This window comes from Sorex fumeus, unplaced genomic scaffold, assembly GCF_029834395.1.
Source record: "Sorex fumeus unplaced genomic scaffold, SorFum_2.1 ptg000218l, whole genome shotgun sequence".
Taxonomy (NCBI): Eukaryota; Metazoa; Chordata; class Mammalia; order Eulipotyphla; family Soricidae; genus Sorex; species Sorex fumeus.
The window spans coordinates 234,923-253,539 of NW_026606275.1; the positions used below are offsets into that span (position 1 = coordinate 234,923).

General features: G+C 62.0%; 1 protein-coding gene across 1 annotated transcript in view; it reads right to left on the minus strand.

Annotated features, from left to right (window-relative positions):
* Nucleotides 1-225: 225 nt before the first annotated feature.
* Nucleotides 226-18,617, minus strand: part of F13A1 (coagulation factor XIII A chain) — a 58,382-nt gene continuing 39,990 nt past the window's right edge. Inside the window, exons 10-14 of the mRNA XM_056108497.1 lie at nt 13,954-14,107; nt 10,802-11,089; nt 8,731-8,891; nt 1,800-1,936; nt 226-895 (exon numbers count right to left, since the gene is read on the minus strand). Coding sequence (XP_055964472.1) covers nt 742-895; nt 1,800-1,936; nt 8,731-8,891; nt 10,802-11,089; nt 13,954-14,107 — 894 coding nt within the window. The 3' untranslated portion in view covers nt 226-741. The remainder of the gene's footprint in view (nt 896-1,799; nt 1,937-8,730; nt 8,892-10,801; nt 11,090-13,953; nt 14,108-18,617) is intronic.

Below are 18,617 nucleotides of genomic sequence, written 5' to 3' on the forward strand. Positions count from 1 at the left end.
AGGCGTTCGTGATGGTCTGGCCATGATCCATCCGGGGTCAGTGCGAGAAAGGGCGTGTTGGCTTCTGACCTTGCCCCCTGGACTGGCCTCAGTGACGGCGGGGGTGGGGGTCAGAGTGCGGAGTGGGAGCGGGAGCCGTGTCACCCTGGGGTCTCCGTGCAGAGGTGGGAGTCATCATTCACTCGTGGGCCGATTCCGCCAGACCAGCTTTATTGAAGCTTCGTTACACTCGGTTAGTAAGGACGGCCGCGCTAAGCGGGCAGCACCTGCCTGCGTGTGGCCGGGAGGGCGGGGAGGGGCTCGGCCTGGACTGGGGGGCCGGGAAGGCAGGGAGGGCTGACTCGGCCGCCCCCGCCTGACCCGGCCAGCCTGTCACGGTCCCGCCCGAGGGCACATCCACATGTCTGGCTCTCAGGGCTGGTCCGTGGTTGGAGCCTAGCAAGGGCTGTGCAGGCAGAGAGTGAGGGGCTGCTCCTGCCCACAGACCCCCTCTCTGCTCTGTTCTGTTCCCGCACACCTCGGCCTCCCCTCCTGCCGGGACCCCTGACGTCCCTGCGAAGCCGGGCTGTGGTTCTGGGCCCGTCACTGGGGAGCCCTGGGGAGCGACTCCCAGGCAGGTGAGCTGCGGAGCCAAGTTAGGGCTTAACTGGGCTCAGCCGGAGCGTGCGGGGCGGGGAAGCGGCAGCGAAGCAGGAGCTTGGGGCCTGGGCAGGGGCCTGGGCAGGGCGGGCGCGGCTCTGCTCAGGCCTGCGGGCGCCTCTGGATCTGCAGGTCCAACTCCCCGTACACGTGCCGCAGGGAGTCGCTGGTCAAGCTGGCCATCAGCTTGCGGGGGCCCGGCATCCAGGGCCTGCAGACCTCCTCCCACTGCACCGTGGCGCCTGGCCGGATCTCCCTGGGGGGGGGGGGGGGGACAGTGAGACAGAGGGCAGGGCCGGCCACAGCCAGACCCCTCCCTCCCTCTCTCTCCCTCTCTGCCCTGAGTGTCCAGGGACTCCCAGGCTCCGCCCCTCCCCTTGCCCAGGCCTCTCCTCTCCCTGCGTCTCTGCCGTGTACCCCCCCGCTGCCCCCCGGGCCTGGCAGGGCTGCGCGTCCTGCCCTCCTCCTGCAGAAAGCCCCTTCTCCAGACCTGCCCACCTGCCCCAGGAGCCTCTGTGGGTCTGTGGGCAGGAATGTCCCATCCGGGGGCCCCTGCTGTGCTCAGAGCCTGTGACCCTCAGTGACCTCCAGCAGCTGGGCTGAAGGTTTAGCCCCAAGGACGGTGCTGCTCAGGCTTCGCCGTGGCCCTCCAGTCTCCACCTGGGCAGCATCAGGGCCAGCGCCTTCCCACACCATCCCGCCGGGACGCTGTCCAGGCTGGGCAGTAGCTGGCCGGGCGAGCGGAGCCCGGAGCCGCAGAGAGCCCCCATCCCCGGATCTCCTACACGCAGGCTGGCCACATCACGCCTGTTCACACGTGGCTTCTGTGCACACACGCTTGGCAGCAGCGCTATGGGCAGGGCCCCTGGGATGAGCTTCCGTTGCCGCTTGCAGGAGGAGGGGATTGTTCTAGCGAGAGCTGGGGCAGGCCTGAGGCGCCGACTGGGGTTCCAGTGCTCAGTGGACCCCCGCAGGGGGAAGGAGAGACCCTTGACTGCAGTGACCCTGACCCTGCTTAAAGGGAACATCGGCCTGGAAGCAGTCGCTGGATGCAAACTTGAGCCAGGCGGGCGGGAGGGCCTGGCGTCCAGGCCCTCTCTTGGCCACTCCTGTAGCCACTGATGTGCTGGGCCGAGCCCAGGGGCCCCCCCGGCTCTTACTGGAACGACTTGGTCCGGGGCCTGAGCACGCCGGGCCCCTCCAGGCGAATCCAGGCGTTCTGTAGCGGCTCCTTCAGAGGGTTGGTGAACTGCACGGCCACCACCATGTCGGAACCGACCATCCTGGTGCCCCGGACCTGGGACGTGGGAGAAGGTGTGTGAGCAGCCCGCCCGCGGCCTCACCTCTGGCTCTGCGGCAAGGCCGGGGGCCGCCCTGTCAGGAGCGCGTGGAAAATCACTAATGAGAATCACCCTCATTAGAGCCGCAGCTAATGCCCAGCCACCAGCTGCTCCTGGCCAGCGGGAGGTGGACGGCGTGTGCCCGCGCTCCCTGCCCCATGGAGTTTATGGGTGAAGCCGCCCTGGAGCGGGGGCCGGGGGGGAGGGCAGCCAGGTGGACGCAGCAACTGCCCCCCCTTTGGAAAGTGTTTATGCAAATCGGCCTAAAACAGGCCAGGAGAGCTCAAGGTGGGGGCGGGGGCACCCGGAGGCCCGCGTCCACCCCGCCAGCCTCTGCACGGCCCCGAGGGTGGCCGAAACTAAACGAAGCAGTTTCACTCGGACATAAGCTAGATGCCAGCAATAAGTGAGGTGCGACTGTTGGCTGGTCCATCCCCTCGGCTACCCCCAGGCGACTGCGGCGTTGGTTCTTGCCGACCAGCATGTCTGTGCACACCCGGGCCATGGGGGGAGTCCGTCCCCCCAGGACTCGGAGCGGCTGGGCTGCCCCCACCCCCTTCTCTGGGCACAGCCGAGGCAAAAATAGTCACTGGGGCTTTGGGGCTGTTTTGGGCTGGAAATAGTGTCTTTGTTTTCCGGAATCCACTAAAAGGCCCTTTGAGGCTTCGAGCGTGGAGGCCAAGGGCTGAGCCAGGCTTGGGAGCGCAGCCCCAGCCCTCAGCCTTGATCCGTGTTCAGGGCAAAGGTGGGACCTCCTTAGAGAGCGGCCCCCCGGGGCTGCGGGCGGGGCACCCCTGAGGTTGGGTCTGGTGCCCGGGCAGAGCCAGCCGCCCCGGGAGCTGTGGGGCTTTCCCAGAACTGGCTGGTTCCTCCCTACATGCCGAGGGCAAAGGTGGAGGGGAACATTCCGTTCCGGGAGCCCCACCCTGACCCCAGCACTCAGCATCCACACTCCCCTGTCCCCCTCCAGTCACCTCCCAGCTGTGCTGACCATGTGTGTCTGGGATGTTGGCGGCAGACCGGCCGGGCCGCAGTGCGGTGACCTGCCCACTCTGGGCTGAGCTGCTCGGGGGCTGGAGGTGGGTATCCCCAAACTTCCCTGGGGTGGGGAGTCTTGGGGCCCAGGCAGCCCTGGGCGGGGGGGGGGGTGGCTGCTGCCCCCGCACTGGCCTCCTCACCCACAGAGGCCGCCTCAGCCCTGAGCAGGCTTCCCAGCACCGGGCACTCTGCAGGGTGGGTCGAGGGAGGAGGGGAGAGGGAGGAGGAGGAGAAGCAGTAGGAGGAGGAGGAGGAGGAGGAGGAGGAGGAGGAGGTGAAGGGGAGGAGGTGGCAAAGGAGGGGGGGATAGAAAGGTAAGAATGAGTCAAAGGACGGGAGGCAAAGCACAGAGAGGAGAAAAATAAAGAGCAGGAGGAAGAGCAGGAGGAGGAGGAGGAGGAGGAGGAGGAGGCGGGAGCAGCAGCGGCGACTGCAGGTGGCCGTGGGGACGTCCGTCTGTCCTCCCCGAGCCCGTGGGGGTCAGCTCTGGCTGAGCCCTCCCCGGGGCGTCCAGGAACGGCTCTGCTCCAAGCCGAGGCACTCGGCCCAGGGCAGCCCTGGGAGCCCGGGGCCCGGAGCCGGCCGGCCCCAGCGTCTGTTCCGGCGTCTGTCCTAGCGTCTGTCTGTCCGTGGCCAAGGCGAGCCTGCAGGAGACCCCCACAGCCCTCCCTGGCTCCTCTCCGCACGGCTCTGAACATTCCCGCTCCCTAAAAATAAAAGTGCGGAGAGTCCCGGTGCCAGCCGCCTCCCAGCCCCCCGCTCAGGGAGAGGGGCCCCCGATCTCAAGCACCCGCAGCCCATCACAATATTTTGATCATGCAGCAGAGGAGACGGAGCTCATTAGGGCTGAGTGACGCCTCCTTGCGCTTCCCACCCCAGACGCAGAGGCTCTGGCGGGCACAGGGGCGGACCCCGGCTCACGTCACCAGGAGGAAACGATCCAACCTGGGCCGTGCACAGGGCGGGGCAGGGGCCTGACCGCCCACTCTGCCAGGGATGCCAGGGATGTGGTGGGCGCCTGCGTGACTCAGGGGGTGCCCTGCATGGCTTGGTGGGTGCCCTGCGTGACTCGGTGGGCAACTGCATGGTTCAGGAGGCCCCTTTCTCCAGCTGGGCCTCTGGCTTCCAGAAGACCTTTGCCAGGGTCAAGGGTGGGGATGTTGGGCTCAGAGACTTGGGGTGGGCAGGGCTGTCCCCGGAACACCGCCCCCCCACCGTGGCTCAGGGCTGCCCCCACTCTGGAGCACGTGCCCGGATCCCTCTGCACAGCTCCTCCGGTCCTGCTGCCCACAGGCCCCTGGCCCTGCTGCTGCGCAGCGTGTGAGGGGCCGTGGCCTCCCTGAGCCCCACCTCTTTGCTGCCGAGGCCCAGCATGGCAGCCTGTGGCCTGGACACTCCTGCTCAGAGTCCAGACCCCCAAGGCCCAGGTCCGAGGTCCACACCGGGGTCTGCAGAGCAGCTGCCTCGGGTGCAGGGGCCCCGCTCCACCCCACCTGCCAAACTGGGCGTGGGTGAGGAGGGACACAGCCCTGACCTCCCCGTGGCCACGCCTCCCTCCTGAGCCCTTGAAGCCACGTTCTTGTCACCTCTAGCCGGTGACTCGGTGTTAGGACAGGGCAGCCTCGGGCTGGGCCAAGGACAATGAAGACTGAAGTTTCCACTCAGGGCTCTGCTATCTGCTTGTTCCGGGAGGAACGTACGGGCCCCTGAGCTATGAAACAGATGGCTGTCACCGGTCTGGCTCAGCCCTTGGACCCGGATACCATGTGAAGCCCGGAGCGGGCACTTACATAAATTGTGACCTTCAAATCTGCTGTATTGGCCGACTTGGGCCCATATAATAAGTAACCTCTGTACCTTGGGTCGGGGTCTGGCCCATCACATGGGACCTGGGCGTCCCTGTGTGCATGTGCACGACCCTGGCTAGCTAGCTCAATAAACTGCCTGCTTGCTGATTGCATTCCTGTGTGGTCCTTGTCTGCGGTCGGAGATCCAGTGTCGTGCCCTAACATTTGGAGGCCCCAGAGATCTCCGTCCATGGCAACAGGCCTGAGGAACAGGTAGGAAAGACGGGTTCGGGAAGGGGAGGGAGGTTAGGGGGTTAGAGTCCTCCCAGGGGGTTAGAGTCCCCCAGGAAACCTGCAGGTGGAGGTTAGAGTCCTCCTAGGTGGTTAGAGACCCCAGGGGGGGTTACAGTCCCCCAGGGGATTAGAGTCCCCCAGGAGACCTGCAGGTGGAGGTTAGAGTCCTCCCAGGGGGTTAACACTCAGCACCTCTCTCATTTCCAGCCTGAGTCAGCAGTTTCTATTCCTCTGTCACTTCTATATTGATGACTCAGCCTTTCCTGTCTATTTTCCAGACCCATAACTCAGTGTTTCCTGCCCATGCTTCTCCTGCCTATGACTCAGCATTTCCTGCTTGCATTTTCTTACCCATGACTCAGCATGTGCTGCCTGTCCTCCCATATCCTTGACTCAGCATTTTTCCTTTTTTTTTAAAAAATTTTTTGGGCATACCTTGCTGTGCTCAGGACTTACTTCTGGCTCTGCATTCAAGAATCATTTCTGGTGGGCTTGGGGTCTGTATGTGGTGCTGGGGATCAAACCTGGGTCAGGCAAGTGCAAGGCAAAGGCACACGACCTGCTGCATTACCTCTCTGGCCCTGACTCAGCATTTCTTGCCTATACTTCCCTACCCATGACTCAGCACTTCCTGCCTGTCCTTCCCCTTCCCCACGACTCAGCACTTCCTGCCTGTCCTTCCCCTTCCCCACGACTCAGCACTTCCTGCCTGTCCTTCCCCTTCCCCACGACTCAGCACTTCCTGCCTGTCCTTCCCCTTCCCTATGACTCAGCACTTCCTGCCTGTCCTTCCCCAGGACTCAGCATTCCCCTCTGCACTTCCCTTACTCGTGGCTCTGCACTCCCATCTTCAGGGACTGTGCAGCCCCCCACCCTGCCCGCTGGGCTTTCTGGAGCGGGGGTCCCTGAGGGTTTTACTCTGACACGTCTTGGCTCTCTGGCTGCGGCCCTGAGCTGGGTCTGGCCCAGGGCTTGGCCAGCAGAGGCTGGACTGTCCCTGCCCGGTGCCTCTGCGCCACGTGCAGTGTGTGCGTGTGCCTGGGCGGCGGAAGCTCTTCCTTCAGGCTGGTGCCCGAGGGGCACTTCCTCTCTGCCCGGAAACAGTTGCTGCCAGGTCAGCGTGGAAGGGGCCCACCAAGAGGCGTCCAGGGGCCACAGCCCCTGCGTGGGCATGACCTGCCGCGCAGGTGGGGTGTCCCCAGTGAGGACGCGTGTCACTGGGGCTGTGGAGGCATCCCCTGCCCTGCCCCAGCCCCTACAGCGCCCCCAGGGCAGTGCCCATCTCCCTGTGCCTTAGGCGGCCTGGGGGCGGGCGCGTCCTCTGAGGCGCAGGGGCGGGCTTTGGGCCCTGGTCATTGCTGGGCCCTTGCCCTGGGAAGCGCCGTGGCCAGCGTGTCCTCTGTTCTGTGGGGCTTGTGGGTGGGGGCCGGGGCCAGCCAGCTGGCAGCCGTCACTGTGTCAGGCATGGCCCCCCTCTCTGTGGCTCCCTGGTCCCACCCAGGCCTGGGGCATGACGGACAGACGCGAGTCCCCCCCTCCAGCACTGCCTGCGCCAGAGGAAGGAAGCTTCTGGAAATCACGCCTGATCAATGAAGACGTTCCAGCCCTCCCCTCGGCGCACAGGATGCCAGGCCCAGGTGTGCCCCAGGAGCAGGGCACAGAGGAGCCTGCAGACCCCTGGAGCTGGCGGGCAGCAATGCCCAGAGGTCAATGGAGAGAAGCACAGAGCTGCCGGCCACAGCAGGACTCTCACACGGCAGGCACTAGATTCCACGCAAGGAAGCCCCTGTCCAAAACCAGGGCCAGAGCTGGCTAGCCCCTGGTGGAAGGGGTGCGCTGGGTCCCCAGGCGGCGGCAACAAGCTTATCACTGATGCTCAGGGAAACAGACGAAAGTCACGAGGCCTCGCCCCGCACCTGCCCACAAGGGTGCCCCTGCTGAGCGTGTGGCGGGGTGCCCTCGCCTTGGTTGGGCAAGCAAACTGGTTCTGTATAGACCCAAGCCCCAAGCAGGAAACCAAACTACCAAATGATCCACTGATTCCACACCTGGGCGTCCACCCCAAGGAGACTGACATTAGCTCAGAGAGCTGTCTGCACGCCCATGTCCACTGCAGCCTCTTCAGTCTGGAGACAGCCAGGGAGCCCAGCGGTGGGCGCGCAGAAAGGAGTCCTGGGTCCCGACTCAGGCTGCCGAGGGAGGGAGGGTGGGTGGGTGGGTGTTTGGGTGGGTGGGTGGGTGGGTGGGTAGATGGATGGATGGGTGAGATGCCTTTTGTTACAACATGGAGGGACCCGGAGGGGCCGTGCTCAGGGAAGCAAGTCAGGACAAGGACACACTCCTCCATGGGACAGTGTCCCGTGAGGACAGCCCTGGGCTCAGTGGGCACAGGGCAGGCTAAAGGATGGGTAGGGGATGTTAGCAGGGGGGTCTGGGGGGCATCATGCCCCCAAATGCAAACACCTACAGCCCGGGTCGCCAGCATCACCTCAATAAAACCAAACAAAGCTCCCAGCAACACAAGCAAAATAAAATCTCCCTCAAACCAAATGACCTAAAAGTCATGCCAGCAGGAAAGTGGTTATTTGGGTGAGGGCAAGGCACTGCTAGCTGAAGAAGGTATGCGGAGACCTCCTACGTGTGGAAATCCTCTCCATCTGCTTCGGGTCAGTGTTGTGGGACATATCAGTCCATTGTCCACGTACCACTGATCCACCCATCCACCCACAAGTTCTTCCATTCACCCATCCATCTCTCCATCTGTCCGTCTATCCACCCACCCACCCATCCATCCATCCATCCATCCATCCACCCATCCATCCATCCCCCATCCATCCATCCACCCATCCATCCATCCATCATCCATCCATCCATCCATCCACCCACTCATCCATCTTTCCATCCACCCATCCACCCACCCACCCATCCATCCACCCACCCACTCACCCATCCATCCATCCATCCATCCATCTGCAGCTCATCCGTCCATCCACCCATTAACCCTATCATAAACCCCCCACCTATCCTCCTATCCACCTGTTCATCCATTCATCCACCCACCCACCCACCCATCCACGCACCCATCCATCCACCCACCCACCCGCCCATCCCTCCCTCCATCCCCTGTTCACGCACACACAGTGTCCACATGTGTACATGCCTGCCCGTCTCTGTAGCTCTCCATGTGGCTGCGCCCCCAGTCTCCTGCTCCCCCGTGCCCAGCTGTGCTCAGCACTCAACAGCCCTGTCACGAGCAGGTGGGAAGGTTCCGGCGGCTTCCATGATCAAATCCTGCCTGACCCACTTAATTCAGAAGAAACTGAAAGCTCTCCGTGTCTGTCTCAGGCCTCCTCTCCACAAGTGTGTTTATACCCACAGGTTGTATTTATATCCGCATCTATATATTTAGATCCGGAGAGGAGAGCGGGCGTCACATGCGCGCGTCCATATATAGGGCGGTTTGCTTCTTTCAAAGAACAGGAGGTTCCTAGCTTCTTTTTATGAACGTTTTTTCCTTTTTGAGTGGGAGGCGTGCACCCCCATGCCACGCACACACACGCACACCTGCACGCATGGCGTCTGCGTGCCCCGTCCACAGCCCGGACGCCCCAGAGCGAGAGGCGCAGCCTGACCTTGATGGTGAGCGTGGGGATGGTCAGCACCGTGGACTTCTGCTTGGCCAGCACGTCCTTGGTCTCGTTGACTCGGGCGGTGACGAAGAAGTGCAGCGATGCCTGCTCCAGCAGCTGGCCCATGTACTCGCCCGCCCGGACCACCACCTCCTGTCTCTTGGCTGGGGGAGGAAAGGGGGACGCGTGCTGGACGCCCGAGGAGCTGACCTGTCCCGGGAGCCCCGCACCCCTGACGCTGGGTCTGCCCTGCCAGCAGTGAAGGGCTCTGAGGGGTGGAGAGTGGGGTGAGCAGGAATAACCAGGACAGGTGCATGTCCCAGTGCCCCAGAAGACACACGCGTGCAGAGAGCCCCACGGGGGTTCAGCCCACAACACGCCCAGGCCAGCCCGGGAGGCGGAGGAGGGGGGTGCGTCTGGTCCTGCCCCATGCCCGGGGCCTGCCCAAGCTCGGCCCTCAGCTCTGGGCCCTGTTCCGGCAGCCCTGGGCTCCCGGCCGACCACGGGGGCAGTCTGGCCTGAGAAGGGGAGACCAACCGTCCCAGCTGCCTGGCGGGCGCGGCCTCTGGGTTCGGCTTAGTGCTGGTGTCCGGCTAGCTCGGGCTGATGTGGGCAGCCTGTCCCACCACCCACAGCCCTGCCGGCCACTCGCCCTGCTCCGGGAGTCTCCAGCCCACAGACACTCCCCTGCCCCAGGTCACTGCCTCCCCTGGGGGTCCTGGTGTGGGGGCTGGAGGCCATGGGAACCGCCAAGAGCAGCAAAGCCCAGGGCAGGCAGGGCAGCCGCCCTCCTCTGGCTACTCTGCTCTGGGACAGCATCTGCCTGTCCCCGCCGGCACTGCCAGCTGGCTGGGCTCCTGGCACCGGCCCGCCCCGCCCTTAGCAGCTTCGACCTTCCCTGCCCTTGACTCTGGGCTCCGCCTTGCTGGAAATGACCGGCGGGGGACCTGGCCCTGGCCCGGCAGGGGGTCTGGCCTCAGCCACAGGCAGACGGGGCGTGTCTGGCCGCCCAGGAAGTGGCGAAGCCCCTGCTGGCTGTTCCTGAAGCCCAGCCTCAGGGAGAGGGGCTCCCCCGAGGTCAGAGGGCCGGGCCCCCGGGGCCCTGTACACTCAGCCCGGAACATTCTCTCCAGCACAGCCCTGAGCTCTGGGCTTGCTTGGGCCCCCAGAAGACGCTCCTGGAACAGTGTGTTACATAACCACTGCGCTCTGGATCAAGCTTATTAAACGTGGCAAGAGTCACAGAACGGGGCTCATCCCTGGCCGGGAGACACGGCCGGGGCGTCCCCCCTCCCAGGGGCTGCAGCTAAATATAGCCGTGCCAGCTCGCACCTCGGGAGGTGCCGCAGGTCTGGGTGCTCGAGTCTCCTCCCACACAGCTGCAGGCCGGGCTGAGCGGCGCCTTCTGCAGCGTGCCCTGCCCTCGGGGCTTGGTGGACGGGCTGCCCGAGCCCAGCCGCCCTCTGCCGCCTGAGCCGCCCGGTGGACCCAGCTGTCCCCGAGGGGCCCGGGCGCCCCCTTCCCTGGAGCTTGGGAATTCCAGGTGGGGGGAGGGGGAGGGAGGGGGCCGGACGGTGCAGGGGACAATTTCCACACGCAGGACCCAGGCCGGGCCCTGCCGTAGGCACCCGGTGGGGGGCATCTCCCTCCCCCTCACTTGTCTCCTGCTCTGCCTCCGCTCCTGCGCCCCATCTGTCGGTGCAGGTGGGTGGGCTCTGCCCCCAGAATGTTCCCACGGGCGCGCGCCAGCTCCCACGCCCACCAGCCTCAGCAGACTGACGGTCTCCAGGGCGTCCCCACGTGCCTCCTCCATCAGACACGCTGCTTCCCCCCTTCCTCTGTCAGAAGCACTGTTTTCCTTCCTCCTCCATCAGACACACCATCTCTGCCTCCTCCACCGGGCGCCTGGCTTTCCTGAAGCCCTGTGTGTGCGCTCAGCCTGGTCCCCTAAGTGGTGCAGCCTCTCCTGCCTGGTGCCCTGACGCTCCTCCCCAGGGCAGGCATGGGCCCCTCCTCCGCCCGGGAGGTGGGGGTCCCGCAGGGCGTGTCCAGGCTGCGGGAGGGGGCGGCTTACAGGACAGCGGCTCCAGGGCCACCTCGAAGCTCTCCTTCTTGAACTCCGCCTTGGTGACGCCCGTGTAGAAGGTGATGTTGCCCGACAGGTAGGCGGACAGCGTGTAGCGGTTGGCGCTGTGGTTCTGGAAGGTGATGATGACCTTGAAGTCCTGGCCCAGCACTGCGTTCTCCACCTCGAAGTCCATGTCCACGTCAGACCTGGGCTTGACCACGCCCTCCGTGGAAAGCTCCTTCTTGGCCCCGTACATGAGGGCCGTCTCCAGAGCCAGCCGCTCCTCCTCCTGGCCTGGGGAGAGGGGGTGAGGGGTGGCTGTGAGGGAGGCCCCTGAGGCCCCACATTCCTCCACCCTCCACAGCCCCTCACAGCTCCCCTCTGCCCACCCCCAGGCTCCGCAGTTACATGCAGACCCCCAAGCCCCTCACAGCCCCTCACTGCCCACCTCCCAGACCCCGCCTCAGCAGACTAACGCTCTCTGGGGCGTCCTTACGTGCCTCCTCCATCAGACACACTGCTTCCCTGCTTCCTCTGTCAGAAGCACTGTTTTCTCTGAAGTTACATGCAGACCCCCAAGCCCCTCACAGCCTCCAAGCCCACAGACCCCTGCCCACAGCCCAGGGTACACAGGTCGGGCCATCTTTGCGCCAGTGTCCAGCTATCCTGGCCCATGGACGTGCGTGTGCTCTGTCTGCAGGCAGCGTGGCCCATGGACAGGTGTGCTCTGGCACTTCCTCTGGTGGCCCGACACAAGCATGTTCTGGAAATGAGTGTTCTAGGACCACCTTGGCGAGCATGTGCAGATCAATAGGGGTGGGGGGGGGGGGTCTGGGTCACACAGGACCGGGGAGCTGGGGTGGAGCGTCGCCTGGGAGCTGCTGGGCGTTTCAGGAGGAGGGCAGAGCCATTAGCGCCTTGGATAGGTCCCAAGGATGCATTTAGGTGAAGTGCGGGAGGGGAGAGCTGGCGGCAGGGGTCGGGCGCAGGGAGGAGGGGCCTCGGGGAAGGCGGGAGGCAGGGGGCCAGGAGAGGTTCCCAGGGACACGCAGGCCAGGGAGGGAGGAGGGGTCCCCAGGCCTCTCCACCTGCGCCCCTAGTCCTGGCGCCCCACCCCTCACCCTGCAGGACTCTGCTGGGTGCCCCGGGGCCCCTCCTGCCTGTGCCGGGACTCGCCCTGCGTGCCCAGTGTCAGTCTTCTCTCCCCTCGGTGTGCGGCGGGGCTCAGACACGAGCATGACTTGGGGTCAGGGCCGTAGCCCCTGGTTCCTGAGGCTGTGTGCGGGCTGCGCCGAGAAGCAGGCTCCTACCCTCAGGGCCCTGCAGGCCCCAATGTGCTGTGGGTGCTGTGGGTGCCCTCAGCCCCTGTGGGGCCCCTGAGAAATCCCTTGGAGGCTCAGTTGAGAGCACAGCATCGAGGCCCTGTGGGGACCCTCTAGCAGGGATCCCGGGGCCTCCTGAGCACTGCCTGGGAGCTCCCAGCCCCAAGACATGTCTACACAGCTCTGCAAAGAAGCAGACATCTCGAAGGCAGTGGAGAGTGTGCTGGTGTTGCAAGGGGGTGTGACATGAAGGGTCTGATGTGAGGGGATGTGGGGGGGGGGTGTGAGGGGCTGATGTGAGGGACTGACATAAAAAGAGACTGATGTGAGGAGGTGTTGTGTGGGGGTGTTGTGAGGGGGGTGTTGTGAGGGGCAGATGTGAGGGGTGTTGTGAGGGGGGTGTCGTGAGGGGCAGATGTGAGGGGATGTTGTGTGGGGGTGTTGTGATGGCGTGTTGTGAGGGAATGTATGGCGGTGTTGTGAGGAGGTGCTGTGAAGGGCTGATGTGAGGGGCTGATGTGAGAGGGGTGTTGTGAGGCGGTGTTGTGAGGGGGTGTTGTGAGGGGCAGATGTGAGGGGGTGTTGTGAGTGGGTGATGTGAGGAGGATGTTGTGAGGGGCAGATGGAAGGGGATGTTGTGAGGGGGTGTTGTGAGGGGGTGTTGTAAGGGGCAGATGTGAGGGAGTGTTGTGAGTGGGTGTTGTGAGGGGGATGTCATGAGGGGGTGTTGTGAGGGGCAAAGGTGAGGAGGTATTGTAGGGGGTGTTGTGAGGGGCAAATGTAAGAGGTTGTGTAAGGGGGTGTAATGAGGGGCAGATGTGATGGGGTGTAGTGAGGGGTAGATGTGAGTGGGTGTTGTGAGGGGGATGTCATGAGGGGGTGTTGTGAGGGGCAGATGCGAGGGGCTATTGTGAGGGGGTGTGTGAGGGTTTGTGTGAGGGGATATTGTGTGGGGGTGTTGTGAGGGCGTGTTGTGAGGGTATGTGTGAGGAAGTGTTGTGAGGGGGTGTTGTGAGGGGGTGTTGTGAGGGGCAGAGGTGAGGAGGTATTGTAGGGAGTGTTGTGAAGAGCAGATGTAAGAGGTTGTGTGAGGGGGTGTTGTGAGGGGTAGATGTGAGGGGGTGTTGTGAGTGGGTGTGTGAGTATGTGTGGGGGGGTGTTGTGTGGGGGTGTTGTGAGGGCATATTCTGAGGGTGTGTGTGAGGGGATGTTGTAAGGGGGGTGTTGTGAGGGGCAGATGTGAGGAAGTGTGTGAGGAGGTGCTGTGAGGGGGTGTTGTGAGGGGCAGATGTGATGGGGTGTTTTGAGGGGGTGTGCGAGGATATGTTGTGAGGTATGTTGTGAGGGGCTGATGTGAGGGGGGTGTGAGGGGGTGTGTGAATGAGTATGTAAGGGGATGTGAGGGGGTGTTGTGAGGGGCTGATGTAAGGGGATGTGAGGGGTTGTTGTGAGGGTGTGTGTGAGGTTGTGTGTGAGGGGGTGTTGTGAAGGGTGTGTGAGGGGTGTTGCGAGGGGCTGATGTGAGGAGATGTTGTGAGGGGGTGTGTGAGGGAGGTGTGAGGGTGTGTTGAGGGTATGATGTGAGGGGTGTTGTGAGGGGCTGATGTGAGGGGATAGAGGGGTAGTTGTGAGGGTGTGTGTGAGGAGGTGTTGTGAGGGGTGTGTGAGGGGTGTTGCGAGGGGCTGATGTAAGGAGCTGATGTGAGGAGAGAGGAGATGTTGTGAGGGGGTATGTGAGGGAGGTGTGAGGGTGTGTGTGAGGGGCTGATGTGAGGGTGTGTGTGTGGGGGTGACACTAGGGATCGCAGGCCCTGGCTGCCATGACTGGAGAATCACCTTCTGGGAACTTGTAGGTGTCGGTGACGTCCATCACGCCATCTCCTCCAGGCTGCTTGGTCACAATCAGCTTCCCGATGTGGGTGGTATCGACGGCTTCCACCACGTGAGAGCCGTCCTTCTTCACGGTGATGTAGACGAGGTCACTGTTGACCTGAGCAGGGGACAGCAGGCATCAATGCCCTCGAGGCCCACGCCTCCAAGACTGAAGGGGATTCTCTGGAAGTGAGGCCCCAACCTACTCCTTCCTGCCCCCACAAGAGCTCTAGGGCATCAGGGAATTTAAATTCAGAAAAACGGGGGTCACTTCACCATCTCTCTCCCCTTGCCTTGCTGTAAATTCCACCTCTTGAGAGGAACCTGCCCCTGGCTGCCTGGGCATCTCTTCGCTTTGGTGGCAGCGTGGCTGACTCTTGAGAAAGGAGAAACACCCAGGATGGAGGGGCCATGGCTGGGTGGCAGCCCTCCTCCTGTGTTAATGTGCTTGTGTCACTGTCTTAAGAGATCGGGGAGACAGATGAGAAGCAACAGGGGCTCGGCAGGGGGAGCCAGCACTCCCAGGAGCCCCCGCATATTGGTGACTGGGACCACCTACTTCAGGATCTCTTCTATGAGAACAATGAAATGTCAACCCCGACTGTTCCAATCCTTCTAGATGTTACTTGCACTTTCAGACAGAACATTTCAATGAAGAGATAATATTAGCCTGCCTGGGAGGGATCTGGGCCATTTCCCGCGTGTTCATTGTGGAAAGTGTGTTATTTTGGGACTTGGAAGTCGTCTGGGGAGCCACTGGCTGGCCCTGCCAGGCCTCCTGACTCTGGCCTCTCTCTGCTTTCTGGAGACAGTGGAGCTGTGCTGAGACTGACGCCCACACTCTCGTACGGCTTTTTACAATTGCCTGCCCAGGAGTTAAGACTAGGAGCAGGGACGTCGGTAGGAAGCAGGTCATGGAGCCGTATCTGAGCAGCCACTAGGGGATTTTTAGATTCTCTCAGTCCCCTTCCACCTTCTACCCTTCCTCTTAAAGAGGGCAGTAATGGTGCCTTCACTGTGTGACTGGGAGGGTGGCGTGAAACAAACATGTGACATGCCCTCGTGTGTGGCCTAGAGCACACCCCTCCAGTGCTATCATGACAACAATGGATTCTTCAGCCTCTCCAGGTCTCTTCAAGAGACCTGAGCCCTGCTGGGAAGCACAATAGACTCATTCACTGGCCTTCGGGAGTTTGCATGCTATAAGGAGATCTGGGCCTCAGAATCGAGACCCCCACTGACACACAGGTGGTCAGTCAGGGAGGTCTTGGGAGAAACAATAGAGGTGCTAAATCTGCTCCTTCTTTTCAAAGGTCCCCAACAAGTCTGTGGGACAGCTAGGCCTGATGGCCCATTGCAATACAGTCCAGTGGTACCTTATCCAAACACCATGTGAGCTCCAGGAGACAAGGGAGCATCAACCACTTAGAAACTTGGAAGACACATAGGAGTTTGCGAACCCAAGATTCTTATGGGAAGTGCTGTGAGCACCAGTAACTGACCAACCAGCCAACCAACTACCCAACCACCTACAATTACCCAACCACCAAAAAACAAGCCAACAACCAACCAACTACCAAACAACCACCCAACAACCACCCACCCAACAACTACCCAACCACCAAAAAATAGCCAACAACCAACCAACTGCCAAACAACCACCTAACAACCACCCACCCAACAACTATCCAACTATTAACAAACCCACAAACACCCAACCACCAACAAACCAGCCAACAACTAACCTACGACTGGACAACAACCACCCAACCACTAACGAAACCACAAAAACCAACAAGCCATCCAACAAACAAACAACCACCAGCTACCAACAAACCAATAACCACCACCAAGACACCAACAGACCAGCTAACAACCAAACAACTAACCAAACAACAACCACCCCAACACCAATAAACCAGGCAGCAACCAACCAACAACAACCACCTAACCACCAATAAAACTGCAACCACTCAACCACCAATAAATCAGCCAACAACCGACGACAACCACCCCACCAACAAACCAGCCAACAACCAACAACCACCAAAAAACCACTCAGGAACCAACCAATTACCAACAAACCAGCCAAAAACCAACCAAACACCAACAAACCATCCAGCAACCAACCAACCAACAACAACCACCAACAAATGAGCTAGCAGCCAACCAATTAACCAACCACAAGCCAACCAACCATCCAAACACAAAACAACCAACTTATAGCTAACAAACTAACAAGCGGTCCAACACCCAGCTACACTATAACCAGCTACAACCCAACCACCCTAACAAGACAAGGTTCACAGAACAGAGGGTGTTAGGTGGTGGTCGTGATGGGGCCTGGAGTCCAGTCATGTGCGTGTTCAGTCACCGGGAAGGCACTGTGAACGAAGACAAGCTAAACGCAGTGATCCTAGCCCCGGGAGAACGAACAGGCACATGAAAACAGGCAAATTAAACAAGAAGGGGGCAAAGGGCCCTGAAGAGGAAAGGGCCTGGGGAGCCTGGGGTGAGGGGTGTCTGGCTGCTGAGCCCCTGGGATGTGCATTTCACCTGCTCTTCACGGCCCCCTAGAAATGCGTCCTGCCCTGCACAGGGATGCTGGGGGCAGGGGAGAAGTGTGCATGAAGGCTGAGTACCACCCCCCCAATCCCTGGGCCTGGTCCTGTGACATCACAGTCCCTGCAGGACTGGAGCGTCCCACGTGGTGGTGCGGTGTCTGTGCTGGGGTCTCAGACTTCTGGGGGTGACAGCACAGCCCCCCCATCAGCGCTAATCAGGCTCAGCGGCACTCGCCAGATGGTGTGGAAAGCTGAGGGTGAAACTGGGAATGAGGACAGGAGATGACAGAGCAGACATCTCAGAAACATTTGTCATTTCGGGGAAAAAATGAGGCAACGCTGAAGGAGCTTCCTGAGAGGCTGCTCAGCCCCGGAGGAGGCCGAGCGGCACGCACAGCTCCCTCCCCCACTTGCAACTCACAGCGCAACGGTGATGAATACCCCTTAATAGCTGCCCCACAAACAGCCCGGGTTTTCCAGGAGACAGGCTAAACATGAGATGGCGAGAGCCTTTCCAGGAGACAGGCTAAACATGAGATGGCGAGAGCCTCGAGAGCCTGCCTCGTCCCTCTGGAGGCAGGCGCAGGGGAGGGGCAGAGGGGCGGGCTTTCCCTTCCCGAGCCCCCAGCAGGGCTGCACGCAGCCTCAGGCGGGAGCTGGTGCAGGCTTGTCCCGGGCACCAAGGGCAGGAGCAGCAGTGGGAGGCCACCTGGACCCAGGCTGACCCCGGCTGTGGTGCCTCTCCCAAGCCTCGCACCTTCTGATGCCCTGGGCCCTCCTTCCACCGTTCTGCCCCAACTCACACACGTGCACACATGCACCAGGCAGGCACACATGCGCGTACCCTCATAACCCACACACGCACTCCAATACTTGCTCACACGTACCCGATGTGCTTCCGCACACATTTACCTATGCACGTGCACACGCATGACGGGCACTCACAGTGCCTGGTACATGCACTTAGCACACGTGTGCACACTTGCACAAGCTCTCACACACTTGCACACATGCACTCGGCACACATGTGCACACAACTCTCGCACACATGCACTCATGATACTTGTACACACATGTATTCGCACAGCTGCACACACACACTTAGCACCGTGCACACCCACATGCCCCTGCTCCTGCCCCGAGCAGCTTGGCCTCAGCCTCCCAGCTCCGGCCTTCCTGTTTCCTCCTGCCGCTCTGTGCAGCTCTGGGCGGGAGATCCTCTGAGCGGTTCAGACGCGTCTCTGTAGGTCCCTCGTGCCCAGCACCAGGTTCCCTGTGTGACCTCCACGGAGCCGACTTTGCCTGCCATTTGGTGTCTAGGGTAGTAAACTCATTTATCCGGGCATTCAGGGGCAGCCTGGGCCCCCCTCAAACCCCTTCGCAAGCTTGGTCGAGAAACACACTCAGAAGCACTCGGTCCGGCCACGGCTGAGCCCGCCTCTGTTCCTGGGCGCTGCGGAGCTCTGGGCCCTCAAGGCCTCCCATACCTTTCCCGCCCTCGCCCAGCGCCCAGACGAGCCCGGCTTCTCCTGTGTAGGCACCTACGGGGTCGGTATAAGGGCACACACAGGCTTTCCAGGCCCTGGGACTAAGGTTGACCCATGGGCTCTGAGTACGGCTTGGCAGTGCTTGAGTCTATGGCGTCGGGCAAGCACTGAAGTGACCATTGGTCCAGCAAGCCACGTACCCTGGGAGCAAGCCCAGCCTCCCCGGACACGCTAGGAGACCCTGCAAAATGCTTTTCCAAACGACACATCTCTCCTCTGCCTCGCAGTGGCCACAGGGCTCCTGGCATGAGAGAACCCTGGGCTCCACCTCAGCACCACACAGCCCCGGGCACTGTGGGCTGAGCACCGCAGAACCCTGGAGCCTGAGTCGGCCATACTGTGGATCTGGCTCCCGCCTCGCTCCGCCCCCGGCGCCAGCTCGCCGGCTCTCCCACCACACAGACCTTGTTTATCTGGAGCCTCCGAGGGGCTCTTGCTTCAGTGTCCACCCGCTTCCTTCTGCAGGGCACCTCCCCCGCTCCCGGACTGCTCCCCCCTCCCAGGAGGCTGCCTACCC